Source organism: Squalius cephalus (genome assembly GCF_949319135.1).
Source record: "Squalius cephalus genome assembly, chromosome: 20".
Lineage (NCBI taxonomy): Eukaryota > Metazoa > Chordata > Actinopteri > Cypriniformes > Leuciscidae > Squalius > Squalius cephalus.
The window spans coordinates 14,943,071-14,971,069 of NC_137141.1; the positions used below are offsets into that span (position 1 = coordinate 14,943,071).

The window sequence follows — 27,999 nt, forward strand, 5'->3', positions numbered from 1 at the left end:
TGACTTTTCAACAACAACAAAAAAATAATAATAATTCAAATTAAAGTAAATGGGGTTCTTTTGAGCTTAATAACAGTTTCCACAAAAATATTGAGCAGCACAACTGTTTTCAACACTTATAATAATAAATGTTTCTTGAGCACTTAATCAGCTAAATGATTTCTGAAGGATCATGTGACACTAAAGAGTAATGCTGCCTCACGTGTTGAAAATTATTGGAAATTTCCTACTTCCCACTTCTGATGTCGTGATTACGAGATCATCGCATTCCATTTTTGACTTCAGAGGGTGTTCATGTCCAAATTTGTAACTAGGAAACTAGTATTTACGATAATTCCGACAGCACGTGTAAAGGCATCATAATATTTTACAGTATTACTGTTTTTACTGCGTTTTTGATCAAGTAAATGCAGCGTTGTTGAGCATAAGATAATTCTTTCAAAAACAATAACAAATCTTACCAACCCGCAACTTTTGAATGACAAGAGTTTATATAATTAACACAAACTTATCATATTAAATAATAAAATGTCAAGCAAAGTGGCCACTAACGTTTGACAGCCAAAAAGTGTCCATATACGTTAACATTATATTTACTGTTTTATCATCTAAAATGTGTTAATGCATAAATATAAATTAAGAATATCAATATGACCACTTTTTCGCATAAATGTTAAATCTAAAAACTTAAAATTGTGATAAAATGTTTTAAATCTAGAGAATCTTGGAGTACCTCCCAATCTTAACAAAAAAGATATTCAATTAAAATTAGATGTCAGGTGAAAAAAAAAAAAAAAAAGGAAAGGAGAAATGGATTTGAATGACACTTTATTCTAAAAATGTTTGTGCATAAATGAAACAAAGAAATTAAATAAACACAATATTTATGAATTAATCCAAATATAGATGGTACAAAAATAAATGTGAAAATTATAAGGTTGGATTTGAACACAAATGCAGTACATAATTTAAATCATAGGCCCAGATAAAAGCAGCCCTCATTTGAACACATTATTCTTTCCAAAATATTGTCTGAAATCAACACTGAGAAATTTTTGAACAGTGGGTGAATAACCGCCCTTGGAAAATGGCTCATGCCGATATTGCCGCAATGAGATTATGTGAAAGTATCGTCGACTTACAGTAAGTATGTTTACTGAGTGGTCTGTCCCTTCTTAAATGTGACAAAAAATGAAAGAATGACCCAATAATGAATATTCAGACACACGTATCATTTTATCATGAAGGACAAAATGAGGGGCAAAAACAAGGCAGACCAGCAATGAGTTATCTCGAGTGGAATTCTACCATTTTATAATATTTCTCTACGTATTTAGTCGTGTTATTTTATAATGCATGATATTGTGAGATACATTTAATGGACTCCTTTTATTTTCTCTCACAACAGTAAGGATGTTAGCAGTCATTTTATCTTATTTGCAGGAAAGATGCCAGTATGGTCAAGCATAATGCCCACTTGGTCTCATACTATTCTGATACATACATTGCTCTATTGTTAATCCAAAGTGACTAAATAGAAAATGCACTCATTCTAAGAAGCAGAAAACAAAAGCGAGACACTTAGCGCTTGCTAAAAGCAGGTGCAAAATAATTAGGCCCAGCAAACTCACTAAAACCAGTGCGGACATCATTACCCTCTGTGAAAGTCACTATGTGTCAGAAATGCTACCTATGCAAAACGGGAGTGTTTTGACACGTACAGTTAATTTAATATACAATTGACAGATTTCCTTTAATATTTAAAAGAGGCTGTTCAACATCCCACTGGAAGTGTCTAAGAATGATTTCCAGAATCATTGTAAATTTTAAAACGTTTGATGCCGCCTCTGTTGTTCATGCTTTCCTCACAGCGTCCATTCTTTCTCGGCCTGGATAAGAACGCAAAACAGCATTATAAAAAGTAATAAAACAAGCCAAATACAAGGGAAAACTAAACACACTATTTACACTACATACAAACAAGCCATTCTTATCATTATTCATGACTGATGTCTCTCCACAGAACACTATTTTTGGCTTTACTGACAGATATAATGCGATTGCATGTCCTTTGTTCGATGGAAGATGGATTGTGTCAGACATTGGGTCATTGAGATGGCACAAAACCTGGAAGCTTTTCTTTTCAAACGCTCTTTCGATCAGTCTTTTGAAGGGCAGTCTTTTGTGGCACTCTCTGTACTCTGGAGCAATGTGTTTAGAGGTTGTCCCCGGGTTGGTACTGTGGTTCAGTGGCAGTGAAGTAATCCTCCAGGAAGGCTTGCAGATACTCAAAGGTGGGCCGCTCCTCGGGGTCCCTCTTCCAGCATTGGAGCATGAGCTCATGCAGGGAGCTGGGACAGTCCTGGGGGCAGGGCATCCTGTAACCACGCTCTACTTGCTCCAAGACTTCCCGGTTGTTCATGCCTGAGGGAGAAATGCAAAGCACGTGCTCTTTAACTGGGAAAAAAAAAGTTGCGGGGCCCGCAAATTCCTGTATGATGCTGTGTTGTACTTGAATCATTTATTCATTCTTTTAAAGATAGATAGTTCACCCAAAAACCTTCCAAACTTATGTGGAACGCAAAAGAAGATATTCAACTGTTTTTGTCCATAAAACAAGCCTATGGGATCCAATGTACCCAAATAATCCTTTAGTAATCAGAATGATGGCTCAATCAGATTAAAAAGGCTTCATGTAAACAAGTGTGCCGCACACGTCCTGAAAAGTGAAGCCAAAGCATTTCAATCACCCCCTGGTGGCTGGCTCCAGTATAGGTCATAAACCCACCCTCTCCATGTAATTGAATGGGATGCGGAAAAAAATTCAAAAACACTTCAAATAATTTTGTTTCCAAAGTTGGTTTCTGTCATTTTAGGTAGTTCTTATCACGCAGACGTATGTTCAAGTGTTTATTTTTCTAATAAGTTAAAAATGCTATAAAAACGGGGTGTCACGTCATGATTGACAGCTGTGTTTGCGATTGAGTCTGCTGGAGCGGGACCTTTATATCACGGCTCCACCTCAACTTGGGATATTTTGGCTTTGGTAAACACCTCCATCGATCCGAATGAGCTTTATCTGAATAAAATTTCAATCGGGTTAAAAGAATGGTGTAGACCTTAAATAATTTGCTCAAAAATAAGCACGTAAACGCTTGAATTAAAATATTCTCTCAATCAGATTCAAAAATACTTTGCGCAGTGCTGCATATGTTTACCATAGCCCTTTTATAATAAGATCTCTGAGGTTTACAAACGTTTTACATCTTATGAACGTGCATGAACGTTTATTTAGGTCTTGTGAACTGGTCAGTGGAGGAGACTAAGTATTTGATTAAAAATATCCTCTTCTGACATATACATGTCAGCATTCTTTTTAGATATGTCATCAAGGCAAAAATGACAAAAAAATACATACTCATCATGGTAGATCAGTGACATTATCGCGGTGGGTTTATCATTCTGAACGCAGCGATGGGCAGTGCGCATGCGCTGAAGTTTTCTTCAGAATACATGCAAACGAATATATGAATACGATTGCAGAATTTAGGGTTCATATAAACAGAACTTTCAGAATCAGATTGGATTCATTTGGATTGAGAAAAGTTAGGTAAGGGACTGTTCGTTATTTATTCAAGGGGCCACCGGAGGAGTTTTGAGATCTGTTGTCAAAAAAGACATGACCCTCCCTTCGCCAGCAATAAATTTTTCTATGACCCTCCAAAATGATTGTGAAAAAAGGCATGACCCTCCCCGATAATTTATTGATTAGCCTAATTCTGTACTGGTTTGCGCTTGGCAAAGATGTTCAGATAGCCATTATTTGTTTGTTTTTTAAACCATAAACTCTTGCTTTCTCATCTTACAAGGGCTGTAACGATAGACCAAACCTACGATTCGGTTCGTATCACGATTTTTGATTTTAGATTTGAAAAAAATCATGTTTTCGGTGCTGATGCGGTGTGACTCGTTCAACATGTGGGTGGCGTTGCGAATAAAGCATCTAAAAGCTGTCACAAAGAACCGGCAAAACTAATGATTATTAATATGTCAAATATAGCAAGGAGACATTTTAATTGTTTATTAATAAACAAGTGTTTTCTGTGTCTACTGCAAAGATGAAGTTGACGATGTGTCGCGATCTTCTCAGAAATGCACATTTGATAAGGAGAAAGCAGTCTGTTTTCTTTCGTTATGAATTGTTCTGTTTAAAAGTAGACATTTCAAGCTTTCTATATATTTCTCAGGTCTGTGAGGCAAGTAGCATAGCCTACCTTACTCTGAGTTTCGGTTCATTTATGAGACAAGATCCAGTTCACTCGCCCGCGCCTCCGTGTCATGATTATCTATTTTCTACTATATTTAGACTACTTCTTATTTATTAAATCCAGATGAAACATTGATTAAAATTAAGATAAAATTAATAAAAAAACGAAATTCACTTTAAAGAAAGGCTTTGTGCTTTCTGTTTGAGGTCTCTGTGAAATTTTTAAAGTCGCTTCAGAGCAGTCATGTCCGTAATGGAGAACTGTCACGCCCGTAACATTTTTATTTTTTTTTTCACATAAATACGAACACGAAAAATAAAATAAAAATATTATAATATTTTATTATCTGTGGAGGCCGATCTTTATTCATCCGGTGGGTATATATCTTTTGGTTTGCACAGTGTAATTTATAGAATTACAAAAAAATATTTTGCCACCTAAAAGTTAAAGATTTTTTGTGTCACGTCACATGTATATTTCCCTCATATTAAATATAAAACACATGTGTAGACTGATATTTTTCTTATGTCTTGACTCCTTTCAGACGTTTCAAAATATTGGTATTAAATGCATTTTCTGAGAATTTTTATTTTAAGTTTTGACTGCAAATGTCACGTCCATAACACTGGAATCGCCGAATTTTAACGAATTTATCCTCAACTAGTTTTTGTGGTGTAGGTCTACGTATTTTATTATGTTAACTTAAATAATACTAATAGTAATTTAAATATGTGGTAGCCCTACATCTTACACATCGTGGAAACAAAATAAGAATGGAAACTAAAATATGCAGTATCGCCCTACAGCGCACATTCTATCAGCTGCAGTTCTGGCGCCTCAGTCCCAATACTGTAAAACTCGATGTACGTTCACATCACATGTTAATGCAGCGGTAGAGTTACACTCACAGGACACTGTGCACTTAACAAAAGTTCATTATTTGCTCGTGCTTTAAAGCTTTGCCGGGTAAACATTTCTTTGGCATTCTGTTCTGACATGATGCATTTGTCTAAGCGCGAACTGAATTTGTGCACGCGCACTGTCAAACAGCCCAAACTGGATTTTTGTTGGGTCAGACCATGGGTCAGACCCATCTGATATCGAAGGGGGGCTGATAACGCGAGATCAACATGGAGCTAAATGGAAAGAAAATAGCACCAAACAAGCCACTTTGAAATGTTGCTGTTTTCATGAATATAAAAGTTGGGTGACCCTCCCCCTAGACTAAAAAAAGTTGGATGACCCTCCCCTCAACAAAGAATAAAAAGACATGACCCTCCCCTATTTTCCTCCGGTGGCCCCTTCCATAAATACCGAACGATCCCTAATAACTAAGGAGACACTGAGACATTTTTAAAAATATCTTCTTTTGTGTTCATACAGGTTTGGAATGACATATGTGTGAGTAAATGATGACAGAATTCAAATTTTTGAGTACATTATCCCTTTAAGAATTTGTCTTGCATCAAATGGCAAACTTTCAATGAAAATGAATGATTTCCGGTCATTTTTGTCAGTTGCTGTCAGTGTTAATGATTTAAGAATGTTCCTTCCACCATCAGATCTCACCTGGATAGGGTACGCGTCCTTTGGTGACCAGCTCTGTGAGTAGTATTCCAAAAGACCACACATCTGACTTGATAGTAAACCTTCCATAGAGCGCTGCCTCTGGAGCCGTCCACTTGATCGGGAACTTGGCACCTAAAACGGAACACTGGATTTACGGATCTGATCTCGAAATGTGGCCTACTTGTGAACTGGGCAATGTTCCCAGGGAAATTGCAGATTTAACTCTATTGAATATGTGCATAAGGAAACAAACATTAGTGGATAAAACACTGCTCAGTCATATATTATATGACCTAAATGGCCCCACATGGGAACAAACCATGGTAAAAAAAAAAAAAAAAAAACTCTTATGAATTAATATTTTTATTAATTTGGAACTGCCTACAAACAAGTTATATATATTAACTGTATTTTTTAATTAACACATGAAACAAAAATTCTTGTGTTTCTATGCATAAAAACTATTGTATTGCTATAAACACTTTCAATGAATAAATAAATAACCACAGTAATACAAGTGACGCCAATATTTATAAAAAAAAAAAAAAAAAAAAAACACCAGTGAGTAATTGGATTATTTAAACATTTGCCATATGGTAACATTAATATTTTTTCAGTTTACTGTAAAACTATGTTGTAAAACTATGTTAGACTGTGATCTGTGAACAAAAAAATCCAGGTGAAGAAGGAAAAACGTGCTAAAAAAGCACTTTCGCATCTTGCAGAGAAAACTGAGTACCGAATGACTTAAAAACAGTATATTAATGGTTTTTATAAGTCCAATAATGCAGTTTGTTGGGGTTTTTTACTGAATGGTCAGTGTGAAGTGTAAAGTGAGGGAAACCATAGAGGCTTAACTAAGTCTATAAAGACAGAGTAGCTAAGCCTGATTTGGAATCGTATACCTCACCTTGTCGTGCTGTGTATTCATTGTCCTCTATTAGTCTGGCCAGTCCAAAATCTGCAATCTTGCACACTAAGCTATCACCAACAAGTATATTGGCAGACCGCAGATCTCTGTGGATGTAGTTCATCCTTTCAATGTAAGCCATGCCTGCAGCAACCTAAAAGAGGAGTGTGCAAAGCAATGGAATATTTAAATGTCCTGGGGTTAGGTAAGTGCTTGCTGATACCAGATACCAGATATATGATTATGGGTATCAAAACATTTTACAAACCTGAGCAGCCATGTCAACTAAATTTGGCAATTTAAGCCCACGTCCTTCACCATCCTTCAAGAAATCCAGCAGGCTTCCTGAAAGTCCATCAAAATATGTGTGAACAAACCTTCAACTTCAAACGAAAACAAAACTTCTTATATATATATAAGATATTATATATATATATATAAAACCTCTAAGTCCATCTGACATTTTTCTTTTAAATGAGCATTTTTATCAGGCTTTTTATTCAGTAATTTCACTTTAATGGCAATGAAAGGTTATTAGTCTGCTATTAAAATGCCTTATTTTTTAAAAAATGCACTTATTCATTGATATTTAACAAATTTGATTGTCTTTTGCTGCAAACCAGCAAGTCCATGTGTGCTTTTGTTGCAAAAACCTCTAAGTCCACCTCTTTGGATGAGACATAGTAAAGAGTTGCAAAATCACTACTGCCACGTCCGTATCCTATTCAGGTCCAAGTGCTCACAGGGGACCCAGGTTCGAATGTGACCCGCGGTCGTTTCCCGATCCCACCCTATCTCTCTCCAGTCCCTCTTCACTGTCCTTTCTGAATAAAGGTAAAAGGCTCAAAAATATAGTAAAAAAAAAAATACTTCACACAGTATAACCATAATGACAAAAAAACAAAAACAAACAGAAGACAAATAGAACACTTTATACAATAACTACACCATATAAACTATGCTCAAAATAAAAAAATATCTAATATTATATTTAAAATATAATAATCTATATGAAAAAATAAATATAAAATGATTATGCATTAAAATAAATCAAAAAGAATAAATTAATAACTATAAAAAATTATACTGTTAAGGGGAGACACTGCAGGAAAAAAAACTTGTTTTTTTTTCACTGGTCAATTTTGAGATTTTGGGCTATTTGTCTTTAATAACATGTCTTCTTTCAGACTTGTGGTGAAAAAAAGTCCAAAATACACATTTCAGTCTTTATTTTACTACACTTTGTCTATTTACGTCTGTAGATTTCTCCTAAATTCAACAAAAGTTTTAAGTTCTAAATCAGCATGCCGCTCCGCGATCGATGTCTGCACCGTCATCACATATACCAAGCTCTCTCTCATATACCAAGCTCTCTCTCATACAATGTTGTCAGATCCAAATATGGTCATTTCCTTTTTTATCAGCAACCAATCGTGAAAGTACAATGGGGCATTTAACTCTAAGAGCTAAATCTCATTGGCTGATGTCAATTTCTGACAATGTGATTCCGTTTGTGTGTGTTTTTGACTGGGGTTCTGTTCAGTTGAAGGCCATAAATGCTGTGTTATATAAGTTTTGGTGTTTTGTATTGGTGTTGCTAATGATTTGATAAGATATTGTTTCTGTAAATAGTTTTTTCCACAAAAAAGTATGAATTTTTACAATACAAATCTTTAAAGGCCGTTTTCTCGAAATGTTTTTTTCTCATACTCTGAGCCAGAAATCTCCACTTCAGCAGCACTTACATACACCAAACTTTCCAGTTGTATTCTATATTCCTAAGGTTTTTACAGAGGAGTTTGTTCATATATCATTCAGATTCTGATTTATATAACATTTTATACCTAAAAACGGGGCGAAATGTGATTTTTCATGGCTGTTGACAGTTTTTTCTGATTAATGGAGTGGTAAAAAGAGATATCCAAAAACTATTCTAATATGTCAACAAAATGAAACAAAAATTTTGAATCTGGCTTTATCCAATGTTAAGATTTCTCTTCTAGAAATATATGCAAATTAGCGCATATTTAATGAGATAATACCTCATTTGCATATTTAAACATAAATATTCTAAAAACTTGTAATACAAAAGATATTTGTCTTAATGTCAGTAATCAACTGGGGAAGTTTCATGCTGATATCTATTAGTTTTTTTTTTTTTTTCTATTCTCCTGGGGTGTCCCCCCTTAAAGGAGAAGTTCACTTTTAAAATTAAAATTCTGTCATCATATACTCACCCTCATGTTGTTTCAAACCTGTATGAATTTCTTTCTTCTGCTGAACAGAAAAGAAGATATTTAGAAGATTATCAGTAACCAGACAGTTTTTGGGTCCCATTGACTTCCATAGTAGGAAAAAAATATACTATGGAAGTCAATGGGACCCAAAAACTGTCTGGTTACTGATAATCTTCTAAATATCTTCTTTTCTGTTCAGCAGAAGAAAGAAATTCATACAGGTTTGAAACAACATGAGGGTGAGTATATGATGACAGAATTTTCATTTTAAAAGTGAACTTCTCCTTTAAGTATTTTGTGCATTAAGAAGTCAGTAAACATTAAACTGATATTAGTCAAATGTAAACAATTCATTATAAAATGTACATTTCTAGTATAAACTTCTTCTAAACTTCTAAACATATTGTTTAGTTAAAAATCTCTTGAAACAGAATAAAAACAACTACATAATTGAAAGCTGGCTCATACGCACGCCGTCGTCATTCATTTTGAAATCATATGATTTGATTCACGTCTTCTGATTGGTTCTGAAAACTTAGAGGATTTTGCTGGCAAAGGGAAGTGGCATTTAGAGGTTTCTGCTAACGAACCGGAATTTCTAATTGGGCTGAGGCAGGGATTTAGTGGGTTTGGAGTGAAAGTATTTAATGAATGTATACTATGTGTGGAGAGCATTTGCTTAATATTGGCTTTTGCACCTGAAGTCTTCATATATAATATAATATATATATATATATATATAATTTCTATTTGAATCTATTTTAAAACGTAATGTAACCATTACTTCAGTCTTCAGTGTCACTTCAGAAATCATTCTAATATGCTGATTTGGTTCTCAAGAAACACATCTCACTATGGTCAATGTTTAAAACAGTTGCCGCTTAATATATTTGTGGAAACTGTGATGATTTTTAAGGATTCTTTGAAGAATAGAAAGTTCAAAAGAACTTCCTTTATTTGGCACTTCTGTTTGCAAAATCCTACCTTTGCTCATATATTCTGTCACAATATAGATGGGTTCTTCAGAGACGACCGCATACAGCTGCACTAGCTTGTCATGCCTCAGTTTCTTCATTATCTGAGCCTCCTCCAGGAACGATTCTGGGGACATTGTGCCTGGTTTCAAGGTCTTCACTGCCACTTTAGTATTGCCATTCCAAGTGCCTGCCATTCAGAGACGAGATTTCATAGTGAATCACACAGCCCTTGAAAGGAACCACACATAAATCCTTCCAAGACAGCTGGCTTTCTTTTGACAAGATGAAATGTTCTCTGCCTCCCTGACAGGCCTAGATTTATACCCCTGGAATTATAAGTAATGCATGAATATCAAACTCTTTTATTGGGCATGAGGTTAAGCTAATCTCTTACCCATCCAGACCTCTCCGAACTGTCCATTCCCCAATCGTTTGATGAGCTGAAGTGACTCCCGTGGGATCTCCCATACATCTTTGGTTTTGACGGACAGGTCGGCGAGGCGGGGCATGCCTTTATGGCACGGGACTATTAAACGGCAACAGAGTCCTGCAGCCCGGGCTGAATGCAGAGATATTAATAGCATGTTTTTGTACTGTCTTGTTATCATTTATGATCAACTCATTTTCAGATTCAGAATTGAATACAGACTTACCAGAATAATGATGCACAAGCTGCTGCAGAGTTTCAAATTGAGCTCTAGTGGTGATGTAATATCCTCCATTGTCTAACTTGCGTATCTTGTAATGCTTCACGTGATCGCCCTTAGTTTCATCCCAATCCTGTATGGACAAGGAATACGCTCCTGGAATAAACATGAGTGAACAGGAAATTAGGATAGTACAGGAGTCTCAAATATCAGTTTATAATTCAGAGAAGAACATGCAAAGTTTGCAAAACTAAAGTACACTACTGGTCAAATATTTGGAGTCAGAAAGTGTTTTTTTGAAAGAAATGAATGCTTTTGTTCAGCAAGGATGCATTAAATTGATCAAAAGTGTCACACAATAAAGTTATAAAAGATCTGATCTTTTAAATTTGTCATTCTTCAAAGAATTAAGTAGCACAACTGTTTTCAACATTTTAAAATATATTAAAATATAACAGTTATTTGAAATTGTAACAATATTTTACAATATTACTGTTTTTACTGTGTTTTTTAATTAAATAAATGCAGCCTTGGTGAACATAAGAGACTTCTTTTCACATAAACTTTGTAATGGTAGTGTATCTGTGAATGGGTTTGGGCAAAGGCAAATTACCTTTCGTGGTCTCACTCTCCCTTATAAGGAATGTGCCTCTGGGATTTCCATTCGACAACAGTTGCCTTTCTGCATCTTTACGGCCTAGTTTTCCAAAATACCAACTACAAAGGGATACATAGTGTTTAGTTTAGTTAACAGTATGACCACATGACAAAGTTATGTTATTGTGCTTGCCCCAATGAAAATACTTCTTAGAGTAATGCAAAAAACAGAGACTTTGTTCTTCTAGACAGACTCCTTCTTCTCCTCCTATTTATATTTCATTTTGCCTATTTTGGTACTAAAATGGAACTTACTCTTCTGCCTGTATGGAGTCCACTGGAGCCACATAATTACTGGGTATGTATCCTGTTCCACCTGTAGTGAGAGAGCGGGCCTCCCACCAGTCTCCTTCCCTGATATATGGCAACAGGTGCAAGAGAACAAATAAACAATGAATACATTTCCACTGGGTAAAGTTTCAATTATTTAGAAGGAAACTGGCTGCTCTATAATGCACATATAAAATCCCATTTTTGTGCTCCCAAGAGGTAATGTGCAGAATGTAACAAAATATTTATATTTCACATAAATGCTGTTCTTTTTAACTTTCTATTGACCAAAGAATCCATCACGGTTTCAACAAAAATATTAAGCAGCAAAAACTGTTTTCAACATTGATGCTATTAAGAAATATTTCTTGAGCATCAAATCAGCATATTAGAATGATTTCTGAAGGATCATGTGACACTGAAGACTGGAGTAATGATGCTGAAAATTCGCATCACAGGAATAAATCACATTTTAGAATAAATTAAAGTAGAAAACAGTTTTACTGCTTTTTTGTCAAATAAATGTAGTCTTGCAGAGCACATGACTAAGAAATTACTGGGAAAAAACTTTTAAACAGCAGTTTACAGGAAAAACATTTGAAGTTAATATTTCAAACAGTATCCAACGGAGCCCTGCACATGTCATGCGGACAAAAAAATATATATCATGACCACAAATTAAGAATTATTTTTCTCGTTTTAGTAAATCGTGGCCACGTTGTTTTGATTTAATCAAAACAAATTAACAAATTATTATATTGTGCGCACGATTTAGTAAAACGAGGGAACAAATTATTATATTCTGGGCACGATTTACTTAAAACGAAGGAATTAATTAGTAAAACGTCCTGAGGTTATCAGTAAGTCATGGGAATGAATTGTTCATTCGTGGCCACGATATATAATTTTTGTTTTCACCACATCATCCGCGGGGTTCCGTAGTATCCTAATGAAAAGTCTTTATTTTTTATAAATAAAATGTTCTATAAACTCACGTGCTATTTAGAATCTGGAACTTTTCCCCTTTCCTGAAGCTGAGGTCATCCTCTGACCTTGCCTCATAATCATAAAGTGCTACAAAGAGTGTTACTCCTGCAAAGTAAGTGACAAATAACATCAGCATACTGACAAAGACTGAAACAATACATAGTTTTATAGAAATATTACAATGTCTCAACAATGTGCTGCAAAGTAGAAATAGTTGGGATATTTTTAAAAAGATTGAGGAAAAAAAATGAAACAGTCAACATTATGCGGTATTCACAACTCATTTTACTTTTAGATATTTCCAAATAAAACAGTGGGCCAGGACTTGATTGACTTTTATCCATCAAATTTGATTGGATCACAAAAAATGTGCATGCTTGATACCAGAATGTTTTATTAAGAGGCCTTGGTGATGTCAACCAAAAAGAAAAGTTGTTTCAGAAACTTAACCAGGAATTTTTTTGGAATGATATGGACCAATCTAACGGGTACAACAAAACTAAGAATGAATAATAAATAAGATGATTTTGAAGAAGATGAAGATATTTCACTTTCTGTTTCCGAGAGCCAGAACAGTAAAGTGCCTAATTTTACCTGTTCCACCCCGGGATCGCAACGTTCCTGAGTGTGAAGAAGAGTTCACTCCACCAAACACAGTCACTCCTTGACTGACAGGCGCATGGAAGTTGTTGTAGTTGGGTATTGTGGTGACTCCAAAGCTAGGGTAATGCTGAGGTGTCGGATCAGCCCCATATCGATATCCAGCATGCTGTGAGACACTAGTTTCTCTGTCGTCCGTGAGTTTGGTTGCCTCTTTGTCCTTACATTGCACACAGCCCATTATCTATATTCTTTGTGGTGAAGAAAGGGCATAAATGAACATTCATTAACAGACACAATGACATATTCACCTCTGTTTGACATTTTATTGGTTTGAATATAATCAAGTGAGCCATATTAAAGACGAGGTTCAGGTTCATATTCAGAACAACTGACTGGAAGTAAACAAATACCCCCAAGTAATTACTTGAAAGGAATATAAAAAAAATAATATATTCGACCAGTGATTCAGCAAGACATCTTGGTTTCTAGCAACAAAAAAATCTGTATAATTACAGTGAAAACAAATAAATGAGCCATTCACTGAATTTGTGATTCATTTCATGAATCATTTTCCTTTCATTTTCACTTATTTGCATCAAATAGCATAATACTTTGGTGTGATGCCACATTCACATTTACTATTAACTTCTAGTATTCTACCAAAGCTATTTTTCTCTTCTGTAGAACATCATGATTAACAAATGTTAATGCGAGTAGCTTGTTTTGACTGAAGATTTGAAATGTAACACATGCAGAAAGTAAATGAAAACATACATTCAATAAACATACCAAGGCGAGCACTGGGCTACCACAGTGGAGTATTCGCATTCCATTCAATTAAAGATGGGGTGAAAACATCTACGATTTGCTCCAGTGCCTGAGAGGGCAAAACAAAAGCCAGAGACATCGGTTTATTTGCAAACAACTTCTGAGGAACTATATGGAATACTTAAAGGGGTAGTTCACCCAAAGATGAAAAGTTTGTCATCATTTACTTAACCCTTATGTTGTTCCAAACCTGTATGAGTTTCTTTCTTCTGTTGAACTAAAAAAATATATATTTTGAAGAATGTTGGTTTTAGTAACCAGTCCGTTTATGGTAGCCATTGATTTCCATAGAATGGAAATAAAATACTATAAAAAAGTCAATGGGTGCCGTCAACTGTCTGGTTACCAAACCAAAATTCTTCAAAATAAATATATTTTTTAGTTCAAAAGAAATAAGAAATTCTTACAGGTTTGGAATAATCTGAGGGTGAGTAAATGATGACTGAATTTTTATTTTTGGGTGAACTATCCCTTTAAGAACTTATTTTTGTATAAATTGCACATTTTATCCTTTAACACCCTTTAATCTCGAGAAAACAGAAATTGGGAGTAAGAGCCATTTATGCTTTTGTTGAACAAGGAAGTTTCTCAAGTCTCAACCACAGACCTTACAGCAAATATATTCAAAGAACTAGGCTATTGTTTTATCTACATACATACTAAGAACATATCTTAAAGGGATAGTTCACCCAAAAATACAAATTCTATCATCATTTACTCACCCTCAAGTTGTTCCAAACCTGTATGAATTTCTCTCTTCTCTGTTCATGATTACTTCGCAAATATGTTTTTACAGAGGTTGCTGTGAGGATTTCAGGTACCAATCCTTTAAATTAAGAAATTTAAACTATAGTTGTATAAGTCTCAAAAATATTTGAATGCAGCTAAATTAAAGTTTTGGCTTTCTGGCACTCAATGCAAAAGAGAAACAAATGTACACTAGAAACAATTCCATGACTTTTGACTGTTTATTACTTTTCCAGACTATTTTAAAATACCCAGATTTTTCCAGGCTTTCCATGACCATGATAACCCTGTATTTATAATTCTGGATGCATAAACCAAGCAATAAGAGGGGAAAATGGCTTTTTGTGCCTGAGATCCACTGCATATACATTCAAGTAGACATAAAACCATCAAAACATCAATAGACAGATTGTACTAAAAAATAAAATCCGTTGAGTCACACAAATATGTGTGTGTGGAGATTGCAAACCCTGATAAGGGCTACTGTATGATTTCATTCTAACATAAGATGACTACTGTCTAGTGACAGAGGCCTTATTCTTCCATTCAATTGTGCACGTAAGGCTTTTTCTGCTGCGCATCAATCCCACTGCCAGAGACGAGCGCTTCGGAGCAAAAGCATCACACCATCCTACACAAAACACATTCATGCTCGATCTTAAACATCTCTAAACACCATGCGGCCGATAAAGCGAACGCATTATGGTTAGTCCGCTCGCACTGGCGTTACAATGCCTCCATCTCCCATCATTTTCATTAACCACAATATCCATTGGATACAAATCGTGTATCAAAAACGCAAGACCATCAAAAATGCTTACCAAGAGAGGGGTCGCCTGAAGTGTTTTGTATTTCACCGCAAAGAGAGAATCGGAAATAGGTCATTTGCAGGCAGCTATTTCTATTAATTAGATCTCGGTGAATTATGAAAATAACAACATTGGCCCTGACGGCTCAGGCTGCTCCTGTCGCCGAGTGTAACAGATGATGGCGTTGCTGAGGCGGATTCTCTGGGGAACCGAGGGTGTGATTGACAGGACCTTCAGCCAATCCGTTGGCGTAGAAGACGCCTGCGTGCGTGCGCGCGCATATTTTGCCTCCTCGATGGTCCTTTCTTGCTGCTACTATGCAGCGTGGGCACAGCTGTGGTAACTATAGGAAAACAAGAGCTGTCTGGTCATGCTCCACAAATCTCTCTGTAATCGTCGACAACCTGTGAGACACCAATAATTTAATTCAAAAAAACTTTTTTTTTTCCTAATCCATGCATGTTGTGAGCTACACCTGCTTTTCTAGACACTCTTTGTTAAAAAATATACCCCCCCCCCCCCCCCCCCCCAAAAAATATATTGTTGTCATCATTTACTCACCTTTACGTTGTTCCAAACCTGTATGAGTTTTAAGAAAGAAAAGTAAGAAAAAGTACGAAAAAAAATACCATGGAAGTCAGCGGCTGCCGTCAACTTTCTGGATAGCTACCAACATTCTTCAAAATATCTTCTTTGTTCAGCAGACGAAAGAAACTCACAGGCTACAGGTTTGGAACAAGTTGAGGGTGAGATATAGTAATGACAAAAATTTCGTTTTTGGGCGAACTAACCCCTTTAAATTAGAAATGGTATGTGAAACTTTTCAGTTTATCGCCTGCCTAAAGTGATTATCCTAGTAGCCTAAATGCATGCTTATGCAAATCATTTAACTAAAAGGTTGCAAATTAATGTGTTCTTAGGACAAGGGAATTTTTTCATAAATGTCAGGTTGGGGCAAGTCATCACACTTTATGAATTATAATTCTCTGGGCTGGTTTGACTTTTTACCTTTTTTCATGAATTGTTTAACTGAAAAGCCCAAAATTGGCATATTAAAATTAACTGTAAAACAATTTGTGTAATTTTAACCGTAAAATATTGTAAAACCGCTATGGAAAAAAAATTGTTAATAGGTTAACAGTAGGCTATGTTCCTGTAATAAAACTGTAAAAGATCTATCCGGTCATTTAAACCGTAAAATGCTTTTAAATGTAGGCCTACAGTTTTTAGAAGTAAAAAAGACATTCAATTATTATTTACAGTGAAAACTGTAAACTGACATTCAATTCCCTGTGTGACAAGAATTTCATTTAAATAATTATGTTTCTTAATAGTTTTGATCAGTTATGCACATTTGGGTTTTAGGTTACATCTTCTGTTGTGTAATGAATTTTTATTGCATTATTTTAGTGTCATGTGTGTTGCCATGAGTGTTTTGCGTTTGCGACTCTGTGCTCATATATACTATATATAATTCAGCTTGCGGAAAGGCACTTTTATGGTGGTTGTCAGTATATGTTAAAGGTACAAAACAGATTTAGTAGCAGTGTGCGTTGTTGAATGTACCGGTTTAAATTGCAATTTTCTTGTTTCTAAATTACAGTTTTATACTGTAAAATGTACAGGTTGTTCTGTAAATATGTTTACATTTTACTGTATTTTTTACAGAATTATTCTGGCAACCACAGGATGTTTTTATAAAAACAACAGGATTTTTTTTTTTTTTACAGATCACATTCCATTATGTTTACACACCATCAGAAATGTGTGTTCTTTTTTTTTCTTCGGCAATAATGTTGGAAATATTCAAATCACTTGAAAAGGATTGTTTACCTGTAAATTTAAATTATGTGAACATTTACTTATCTTGTTTGAAACCTGTATGGCATTTTTTCTTCCGTGGAAAACAAAAGGAGATGTTTGAAAGAAAGTCATACAGGTTTAGAAGAACATGGGAGTGACTAAATTATTATGTGATTGTTCTAAAATGGACTTATAACTGACTTGACTTCTAGCCCCGGTCTCTATAAACCATCGTACTGAATGATCATATATTTGGTACATGTAAAAAACCAATGGCAGGCCTATATTGCCATGCCTCAAAAAAGCTCTATACCATGTCCCAAAAAATGGCAATGTGTGCATGTGACTTGCAGTGTTACAGAGGTATTCAATATCAGTAATCAGCAAAAACAGATCAAGGTTTGGGCTGATTTTCAATATTTTTAGTTTTAATCTTAGAAAATGAAACTCTGCCAGAGGACTCTCGCCCTAAATCAACATCTGTTGCTACAGCGTCGGCCAGCCGTAGTGAGATTTTGAAATATTTGAATAGCCTACATTTTATAATCATCAAGATTTTGTTGAGTCACTTCATGCAGAGAGCTGACTTTTCAAAATGTTTTCGTGATGCTTCACTGGTTAAATTATAAATGATTATAAATATGGTCATGTTTTTTTACATCTGAAAGATTGTTGTTGATCAAATGCCATAATTAGCATTATAGGGCCCTAAAGTACATAATTTGTTTTATAGCCTAGGCTACTGTTCATTTAGGCTTTGTCCTGTTACATTAATTGTATCATACATTATAGTTTTTTAAAGATAAATGTCGAGTTTGCACAAACCAGTTTGGTGTAGTTAATAGATTTGAATGTTTAGGGCTTGGTTTGCAATCTTAATGTCTCTTGAGTCTTTACTCTTTCCTGGATTGCTTAGACATATCATTCACTCGTTCAGACGTAAACAAATATATCAACATTGCACAGTGACAATGTTATTATTGTTTATGAGCAATCTGCTGTGATGTCGAGCAGTTGCCATGGTGACGTGAGTTAGTATGGTGATGTGAAAGTGCGCTTTAGACTATTTCAGTGCATTCAAAACAGCTCCGTCTGGGCTGACAATAAACTGTGACTGAATCTAGGTCACCAGGATTCCTCAGAATGAATTCATCATGCATGCAATGTGTGACTGGATGTTTATATAGGAAAAATGGAATCCATGGTTGGAGCGTAGGGAATGATCACAAATCTATGTGTTGGCCAAGTGTCTATTTAGATAAAGCGAATACCAAAGGAATAGCCTACTCAGCCATTTAAATCTATGATTTTTGCTATCTCCCTTCAGTTTTGAGAAACCAAAATAAAGATTGTTTTAAAGACAGGTTTATGGGGGGTAAAAATAAAAGGAATGCCCAAAAAAAGAAATAAAAATAGCAAGAAAAAAACCCTTTGTGACTGGATTCGCTTGTACCGAATCACCAGTTGCTGGTTGCGCGCGCTTCCTCCCCCTCCAGTGTGTGAGTGTAACCCCTCCCCCCGGCTTCACGGAGGCGCCTGATTGGCTCACATAGCTCTTCTGTGACGTCAGGGGTATTTGGGCGTTGTATCTCGCATCTCATTATCAAAAGAGAACAATTTCATTATCCCCACCTCGTATCCCAAAATAATATATTTTATTTGAGAGGGTGCTATATTTATGGTTTTTCTCTGATCAGTTGATCACAGCTTTACCTCTCGTTATCTCTTTTCCGCGGTTTTATTTGAAAACAGACGCTCTTGAGAGCGAGCACGCGACGCGTCTGAGGGAGAAGCTCGCGCTCTTTGTTCATTCATTTGATCTGCGATTCTTTGTTGCGTGTGAAAGCATGGGAGCGCAAATCTCCAAAAACGGAGCAAAAGAGGAGACTGCTGCCGAAAAACCAGTCGAGACTGCGAATAAATCAAATGGACAGGTAATAACTTTAATTATTATCTTTGTACTGGCGTGTGGTGTTTTGAGGGGGTGTGCAGTACCAAAAATCAAGTCGGTTCAAATGAACAATGAGCCGATCAACAAAGGGACTCTCCACTTTTCACTGAAAATCAACACTTTGTATTAAATATCGAGGATTTTATTGTTTAAATGTTGAAAAGATCAGCACAAATGGGTTATATTTGGTGTAAAATGCATTTTTCTCATTTGCACGTTGATTCTAATAGACCCCCAATGTAATAAGTGCGTTTAAACAGCGAGTTATTTTTTCTTTTTAAATCATAAAATTACGATTACGTTGAAATTCGGTGATTCCATTCCGATTTTTTTTTTTTTTTTTTGTGTGTGTGTATTATTTAAATGGGATTATCTTCGTATCTTTATCAAGCTTTTCCGTCGTGCAAAGCCATTTCGGTAAAATCACCACGCCTTTATTGCATCTTGTTGATGAAATGGATGTACAAATAAGCCACGAGACAAAACCCATAGATTTAATATGAGAAATGGTTTTAATATTAGAAGTAGCCTTGCAAGGCTGCTTATGTACTCAACACGATGATCTCCTCGGTTTGATCAGCGCTGGTGGATCTACTCGTCCATCTTGCAACGCTTTCACTTAGATGGCAACAGCATCTGCCAGACAAAGTGCATGAGACTTCACCCACGTGGCGAACCTATAGACTCCAAACAGTGTTTTCATATAGCCTTTGCTTTTTTATAGATTGCAAATGTGCGAAATAAATGCAAACAGTTGTATTTAAAAAAATGCAAAAACAGCTAATATGAAGCATTTTCTTATTCCCTCAGGAGAATGGACATGCCAAAACCAATGGGAATGCCTCTCCAACTGCAGAAGCAGCCACGGAGGACGTGCAGGCCAATGGAAAACACTCTGCTGATGGAGAGGTAAAGGCAGAGGAAGGAAAGGCAGAGGAAGGAGGCGCAGAGAAGGCCGCTCCAGAGGGGGATGCGGAAAGTTCCGCCGTTGCGAATGGTGAAGACTCGGCCAAGACAGAAGAAAACGGTTCTGCCCCTGCGAGCGCTGAGCCTGCCAAAACCAAAAAGCGCTTCTCCTTTAAGAAACCATTCAAACTCAGCGGCTTCTCCTTTAAGAAGAGCGCCAAAAAAGATGCTGAAGGTGGAGAGGCGGCGGCAGCTGTGGAGAATGGAGAGCAGAAGAAGGATGCTGAACCTGAGTCTGAGGAGGCCAAGCCTGAGGCCTCCAGCGAAGAGGCCAAGACGGAGGCTCCAGCTGAGGAACCCAAAGCTGACGAACCAGCCGAAAGCAATGAGGAAAAACCATCCAATGAGGTAGCCGAAGAAAAGCCCGCTGAGGAGAAGCCAGCAGAAGCTGCTCCTCAGGAACCGGCAGCCGCAGAGAGCTCAGATGCCCCAGCCGCTGCCACAGAGTAAAGATGGAGGTGAAAAGCCCTTTTTAGATGAAGTCCGAGGAGCACAAACATGGAAAATTTGTACAAAACCAATGACATTTCAAACCTTCTGTTTTGTCCCATACTTTCATCCATTCCTGTTCCATCCACTACATTGTATATGGCATTTTGAAGGAAGGAAGTTGGATGGAAGGATTGGAAGTGAAAGGCGCATTTTTCCCATGTTTTTCATAATTTTTTGTAGCAGTTGTGTAAGTTGTGTGGGTGTGTGTGTGCGTGCGTGCATGAGTGAGATTAATAGAGCATTGCTTGTTTCAATTGTTTTTTTTTTCTTCGTTTTTCTTTTTCTTTTGTAGATGAACTTACATTAGTTGTTGTAAGGACATTGAGTTGAAATGTTAGTTGAAGGTACTGGTGCCATTCTATTTGGGTAAATCAAGCGTGTGGAAAAGGGAGCTATTAGAAACAACATCATTGAACAATTTACAGATGTTATTGGTCACTTTTTTTTTCTTTTTTTCTTTTACTGCCGTTACATCAATCATCAAAACAGGTGCTTAAAACCTCAGCAGCTGCATTGTGCAAAACTGCAGCATTATGTATTGGTATTGGCTTTTGTCATTGCTGGATTTTATGATGTTGAAATGGCTTTATCTTGTTTGTTTTTTTCTTTATATCAGTGGTATCAATTGAAGTTTTTTGTTTTTTTTCTCTCTTTCTGGAAAAAAACCCTGTTTCATTGAGAATAATGTTCTGAAATGTTTAAGATCAAAACATTTGGCCTGTCATGTGTAATGCAGTCAAAGTGTTTTTTTTATTCCAGCAGAGTTCCACAAATGTTTGAAAAATTGCCGGTGCAATCGTCAAGTAGATTTTTTTTTTTGCTTTCCTGTAAATACTTCAACACCATCTCTACTTGATTTTTAAATGGAATGTAACTGCGTGCAAATCGTTCACAATGCTTCTTTTACCCCTTCATTTTAGGGGCACTCAAAACAAAAATAAAGGATTTAGACAGACAATATATGAGTGGTTTTGTTTGAGTATTGATTGTGCAACATTGTTTATAATATGAATGTCTTTGCCTTGAATAATTTGTGATACAGCAATTTTGCACATTTTTACAAGAGAAGACATTTTTAGAAAACATTTCTAACTTTATTTTCATGTTATTTTGGTGGAGGTCTTCCATCACTGAGTATCTCTACCCTCAAATCCATTTGCCAGCTCATACTGAACAGTACCATGGTGTGGTTTGTTGGTTTTACACCACCGCTTTCTCATATCACATAGACCTTGAGGTATGAGGAACTTTTCATTATGTTTTTTGTATTTACCCTCAGCACTTGTAAATGCCGTTCTTCTAAATCTAAAGAAAAGCCAAATACTTTCCAAGTATAAAATAAATGTTAACAGACGCTACTCAGATGTTTTTAGCCTGCCACAGAAGCTAAATATAATTTAGAACCATGCATTTTCTGCACTCCAAGATGAACCCCACCACTAATCTAGCAACCACAAGATGGGTGTGTTTTCACCCAATATTCCTGTTCCTAGTTTAGATGCTGGATATGCATCTTATACGCCAATGTTAAACTTGTGGCTCCTACCTCTGCCCTCACAGATGGTAACGACTTTACCCTTCAGGTGCTCTTGTCTTCTTTTTTTTTCATTCAACCACATCCCTCAACTCCTCCAAATGCAGTGCCTGCCTGTGGCTTGTGGTTCCTAGCTTCTGATTGCCTCCGCCCAGCGGCTTCTGTTTGACTTGTCTCTCCACCTAACCCACATCTATTTGGTTGACTGGTAACTTAACAGTTATCAAAGCATACTCCTTTACTTCCCAATCCTGTTTTTAAACACACTACTCTTGGCAAGTACGGGTTTTTGATTTATTTTTTTCAACCACCAAAACAAAATAGAAATATAGCATTTTAAATATGTATACTGTTGTAATTCTGTTTGTCTCCAATTCTGTAATTCTGTCTCCACTATGTAGTTGCCCTTGTTTGAAAGAAAAAAAAGGTACTCATGACTCAAACTGACTTATTCAGCACACTAAAACACAAACACAGACAAAAAAACTCTTTAGGAAATATTTTATTTGAGCTATTATGGTTTACAGATACAAATTTATAATTTGGGAAAACATTTGTAGATGTTTTTCAAAATGTTTTTCATCATTTTCACCATCTCACAATATTCAAGTCAGAAATAAGGATGTCAGGAAGAGCATTCTCTCGGTTTAATCAGTAAGGGTATAAGAACAACAATAACAATAAAAATAAGACACACAGATTGAACTAGCCACTGTGATCAGTAAAAAAAAAAAGACAACAAAAAAAAATGAGGAAAAGGCGAGAAATTATCAGAACACTTCTTCACGTGCTCTCTCCACAAACATAAAATGAAATTGTTAAGGCTTTAACCATCTTGCTATCCCTGATAACATATTACATAAATTACTTCCTTCTTATTGGCACCACTGCTTGGAATTTTCAAGTTGAGATGCTTGTATTTCTCAGAACAATTGCACAGTCTGTTGTGCATTGAGGTTTGCAGAACAGGATATTATGTTTGAGAAATAGTGATGTTTTAGAAATGATGTGGTTTGATCACCTTATCACGTGGAGGCAATCAGGAACCCAGAGAAAGAGCAATGGACATTATCGGCAGCAAAAACACCATTGGCCTCATCATCAGGGATCTGAATATAAACAGTGTCCTGCTCATTGAGCTGAAGGACAGAACTACCAGACATCTGGTCCACAAATCCCTTGTTGTACTCATCATAGGTAAACATGACTGGATCACTATTTTTATAAAGTGCCACTAAAGCATTAGCTCCGTTCACATGCACGCTATAGGAGAAGTAATAGATTCCTGGAATCTGGCAGGTGAACAGACCTGTCTCAGGATCATAATGCTGCTCTGCATTATACACAATCTGATCAAACTTAATTGGGGTACCAGTTGGGGGATAAGGTGTCACAGTTGCAACAGTGAATGCAGACACAGGACTTTTGACAAGAACTGGGTATGTAGTCTCACCTTGGGCCTTCTCAAACATGACCTCTCCAGGAGGTCCAGGAGGGCCGGGAGGTCCAACAGGACCTGGAAGTCCAGGAGACCCATCAGATCCAGGAAGTCCAGGTGGACCCTGAGGTCCAGGAATTCCCTTGGCAGCCAAACCGGCTGGGCCAGGTGATCCAGGAAGACCCGGGTGGCCTTTGAGCCCAGGTAGGCCTGCAGGACCTGCTGGGCCAACGGGGCCTCTTGCTCCAGGGGCTCCTTCCTCTCCTTTTTCACCTGCTGCTCCAGGATATCCTGGAAGACCCTTTGGTCCAACAGGTCCTGGTGTTCCTGGGGTACCAGTAGCACCTGTGTGACCAGTATCTCCTTTGTTACCAGGAGCACCTGTAGCTCCTCTTGGACCAGGTTGTCCTGTTGCCCCTGTATATCCCTGCTTGCCTTCAACACCTTGGGCTCCCTGTTCTCCCTTGTGCCCCTTCAGCCCTGGAGGTCCCATTGGACCTTGATCACCCTTATCACCTGTCGCCCCCCTCTCACCCGGGAAACCTCTTGAACCTTGAGAACCAGCTGGACCCACAGGACCAGTAGAACCTGGATATCCAGTGTGCCCTTTAGCACCTGGCTCACCTTTCTGACCTGTTGTACCTGGGCTACCAGCTACTCCTCTCTCACCTTTTACACCAGGTTCACCTGGTTTACCATAACCTGGAACACCAGGAGCACCAGGAGCACCAGCTGCGCCTTGTGAACCTTTGGGGCCAGTAGATCCAGGAATACCTGGAGCACCATTTTCACCTGGCTTGCCAGGCATTCCAATTCCAGGAGCACCCGTTTGACCTTTTGGACCTGTTGCACCCATTGGTCCAGATTCTCCATCACGGCCAGGTGAGCCTGATTTACCAGGTTCACCAGGATGTCCAGCTTTGCCAGGTCTTCCAACACCAGGCTCACCAGGCTTCCCTGAAGGACCCACTGCTCCTGCTGGACCTCTCTCACCTGGTGGCCCCTGAACCCCATAGCCTCTTTCTCCTTTTTGTCCTGGCAGACCAGGAATACCTGGATGTCCTTTAAGACCCGGCTCTCCACGTGGTCCCATTGCTCCTGGAAGACCTGCTGGTCCAGATTTGCCTGTTGCAGAAATGCCTGCAGGTCCAGGGCTACCAACAGGACCAGGCATGCCTCTGGGGCCTTGAGGACCAGTTGCACCAGTGTCTCCTTTATGTCCAGGTGCACCTGTGGCTCCGGGTTTGCCGGGTCCACCTGGAGAACCAGGTTTTCCAGGTGATGAGTAACCAGTAGGACCAGGTGGTCCAGGAGGTCCCTGTGGCCCTGGCAGTCCTTCACCATCTTCTCCTGCGGGTCCAGGGGGGCCAGGAGGTCCAGGTTGGCCGGGCTCACCGGGGATGCCTGGTTCTCCTGCTACTGATACCACTGGAATAAAACAAGAAGTTTATCAGTGGCAATACTCATAATCAGTTTGTATGGCAGTGGCAATAACTGTATTCATTCAATAATCAGTCATAGGTGGACTTGTCATTTTGGAACTGACTATGTAATTGAATGTTTTTCATGTAATTCTTGTATGTAAATTATATTGACTGTTTATATAAATTATTTAAAAATTATAATATACTACAATATATAATATAAGTACAATATACCAGTATAAACAAAAAATTGAGAAAAGGACCTAGAGGATAATATCAGATACAAATTAGACAGACTACAAAAATGTGTGACTAAAATGTGTTCCAATGAACAAATGATGCCTTTTTACCCATTTCTACATTGTTAAAAATTGTATTATTGAACCACAGTTCATATACATATATAACTACAGGTTTTTTCCAATAGAGCTGTCTTCTAAAACAGCAGGAAGTCAATATCTTCGAGAATGTTTTTTTAATTCAAGTCCCTTTTTATCAAAACACAGTGTTCAGACATCAGAAATAATGCATTTTAAACTTCAAGCCTTGATTATCACTGATTCATATCGATACATATACATGTATTTGTGTCAAGTGAAATGCTTTTTCTTATCTTTTTGTAATTTTTGTGAAAAAGTGCTTGCCTCAAATGTTTTGGTTTTAACTTACATTTTTATATCTTTTATTATTATATTTTATTCTTTTCTCTGAACCCTTCAGAAACTTTTCATTCCTGTAATTACAGTTTTTGCTGTATTGTTCATAAATAAACTTGACTTGACAAAGGCCTCCAAGAATAGATTATATTTTTCAGGATTGAATTACAATACATATTCTTTCTGTGCATTTTATAATTCCACTAGAGAATCTAATCTCTAGTGGAGTATATATATATATAGGGTAGAGATACTCAATGAAATGAAAATATCTCCAGTGGAATTATAAAATGCACAAAAAGAATGTGTATGTAATATATATGCAGCTAGGACTCCAGTTTTATAATTGCCTTCATGTGGTCAAATCTATTGGTTTGTAAACTACATCACACCAAAGGTCATTCTTGGAGGCACAGCTTTAATGAAACAGATGTGTCTAGATTTTGCCGTGACACACCCAGACAAATCACTTTTCAACATGTCTCTAGAGACTAATTCTAAAAAGCTGTTCATAACCTTCAAAAGTTTGTTGATTTTAACATGCATACCCTTTGAAATCTAAAACAACACTGAAACACATCTGCTCAAACAAATTGTATAAATCTGTGCAGTATTTTGTTGTACAATATCACCAATTAAATGATTATATTTGAACTTTGAATATTTTATCAAACAATGCAGTTAAGCATTACATAAGAAAATGTTACAAGATTTAACATTTTGAATATTTCGTACATACTTCAACTTATTGTGCAAAACTCCAAACTGGAATTTGTTGAAGGATATGTGGAGAAAGTATACAAAGATGCACTAAAGGATCCGTTGGATGTAAAATGCATTTTTACCACCTAAACTAAAAGAAACGACTTCCGGTATGTAATCAGAGACGGTAGAACAGACTTTATAGCATGATGCATCTGTAGAGGCATGACATGAATCTGCAATTTGAATATTCAAAAGCTTAGACAGGTTGCATTATACTATTGGAGGAAGCACTGTGTATCAGTACCCAATCAGTGTGCCGAACTACCCGTGGAGCTTTTTTAATGCGCATACCTAATTGTTTTGTATTGCCTACACTTAAACTGAATGTGTTAATCTAAAACATCTTATTTGGAAACATATATCTTCAATACACTGCAGAAAGCAAAGAAAAGCATTTTTCAATTTTAAACACATACCTTGGCTTTTCACTGAGTAAGGCTGGTATTGGGGGGCCTTCATCACCTTCTTGACAACATATCTCTCACCATGGGCAGCCGTCAAGGCCACCAGGAGAAGAAGAATGCTTGCTACTCGTAGATCCATTCTCTGAGGTCAAATCTGCAACGGAATTGAAAGAGTTAGATGTGATGATGTAAAGAACACTGAAACATTCAAATGGGACAATTAGTTATATAGTCCACTATAGTCCATTTTTAAAGTAAACAACAGCTGACAATTGTAAACTATGATTTCTACTTCCATTCCATTATTAATAACTTTGTTTAACCCATAACTCAAAGTAGTATAAGAACACCCTCCCATTTGCACCTGCTGATAGACGTCCCTAAGATCAAGGCCTAAAAAAACAAAGGAGAAGAAATAAAATGGACACCTACCGGCATACTTGGGTTCCAAATAAATAAAAAGTTGAACACAGCCACGGCTCCCACTTCTGAATATCCTTGTGGTAAGAGCCAGACAGGATCTGCTGCTGCCTAGCACAATGATGAGGGTTTTTATACCATATCTGGCCTTTGCATCATTAAAAAAGCACCTACCACACTAGTACCTCCCCTCTCATCGCAAGGCTGTAATTACCAAGCAGATTTGCCCACTGTTGGCATGTCACTTCAGGATGGCTTTTGCTTTGAGTGTTTAGACCCATGATTAGATCTTGTTAAGCTCCCCTCAAAGCTGCAAAAGATGCATTTTAGTCCTAAATTTGGGTTGAAAATGTCAAATTTAGGGTATGGATGGTCTGTATGATGTGTACTTCCCTATATGTAATGCTGTTATCTTTAGAAACATGATGTAAACAATAATTGACATTGAAATGAGTGACTTTCTAACAGTGTGGAGGTTTCTTTCTTTTTTTTCTTTTTTTTTTTTTGCTTTTAGCATTGCAATTGTGTTTTGTGTAAAAAGTGAACAGTTGATCAACTTAAAACAATTACTTCAATTGGTAACACCTAAAGAAATTAAGTTTTCTCAACTTAAATTATCACGTTTTTCACGATAAAA

The 27,999-nt window shown here is 36.9% G+C and overlaps 3 protein-coding genes across 6 annotated transcripts; 1 reads left to right on the forward strand and 2 right to left on the reverse strand.

The window, feature by feature from the left end:
• Positions 1-812: 812 nt before the first annotated feature.
• fyna (FYN proto-oncogene, Src family tyrosine kinase a) lies at positions 813-15,703 on the reverse strand. Of its 2 annotated transcripts, none has more exons than XM_079854379.1 (13): positions 15,522-15,703; positions 13,915-14,002; positions 13,117-13,373; positions 12,531-12,627; positions 11,521-11,619; positions 11,222-11,325; positions 10,615-10,764; positions 10,356-10,520; positions 9,969-10,148; positions 7,016-7,092; positions 6,748-6,901; positions 5,838-5,969; positions 813-2,424 (listed from the first exon to the last, which is right to left on the reverse strand). In XM_079854379.1, the coding sequence occupies exons 3-13, from the start codon at positions 13,361-13,363 to the stop codon at positions 2,216-2,218; spliced, it is 1,614 nt and encodes a 537-aa protein (XP_079710505.1). In that variant the 5' UTR covers positions 13,364-13,373; positions 13,915-14,002; positions 15,522-15,703; the 3' UTR covers positions 813-2,215. The 2 variants fall into 2 exon arrangements, with proteins under 2 accessions (XP_079710505.1, XP_079710506.1); XM_079854380.1 differs by having other exon boundaries at positions 13,900-14,002; positions 15,522-15,682.
• Positions 15,704-18,891: 3,188 nt separating this feature from the next.
• On the forward strand, positions 18,892-21,681 carry marcksb (myristoylated alanine-rich protein kinase C substrate b). Its single transcript, XM_079853675.1, has 2 exons — positions 18,892-19,246; positions 20,074-21,681. Exons 1-2 carry the CDS (start codon positions 19,160-19,162, stop codon positions 20,677-20,679), a joined length of 693 nt encoding a protein of 230 aa, XP_079709801.1. The 5' UTR covers positions 18,892-19,159; the 3' UTR covers positions 20,680-21,681.
• A 1,364-nt stretch (positions 21,682-23,045) lies between these two features.
• col10a1a (collagen, type X, alpha 1a) lies at positions 23,046-27,495 on the reverse strand. Of its 3 annotated transcripts, none has more exons than XM_079852714.1 (3): positions 27,375-27,495; positions 26,955-27,096; positions 23,046-25,109 (listed from the first exon to the last, which is right to left on the reverse strand). In XM_079852714.1, the coding sequence occupies exons 2-3, from the start codon at positions 27,079-27,081 to the stop codon at positions 23,281-23,283; spliced, it is 1,956 nt and encodes a 651-aa protein (XP_079708840.1). In that variant the 5' UTR covers positions 27,082-27,096; positions 27,375-27,495; the 3' UTR covers positions 23,046-23,280. The 3 variants fall into 3 exon arrangements, with proteins under 3 accessions (XP_079708840.1, XP_079708839.1, XP_079708838.1); XM_079852713.1 differs by having other exon boundaries at positions 23,046-25,112; XM_079852712.1 differs by having other exon boundaries at positions 23,046-25,121.
• Between the last annotated feature and the right edge of the window lie 504 nt (positions 27,496-27,999).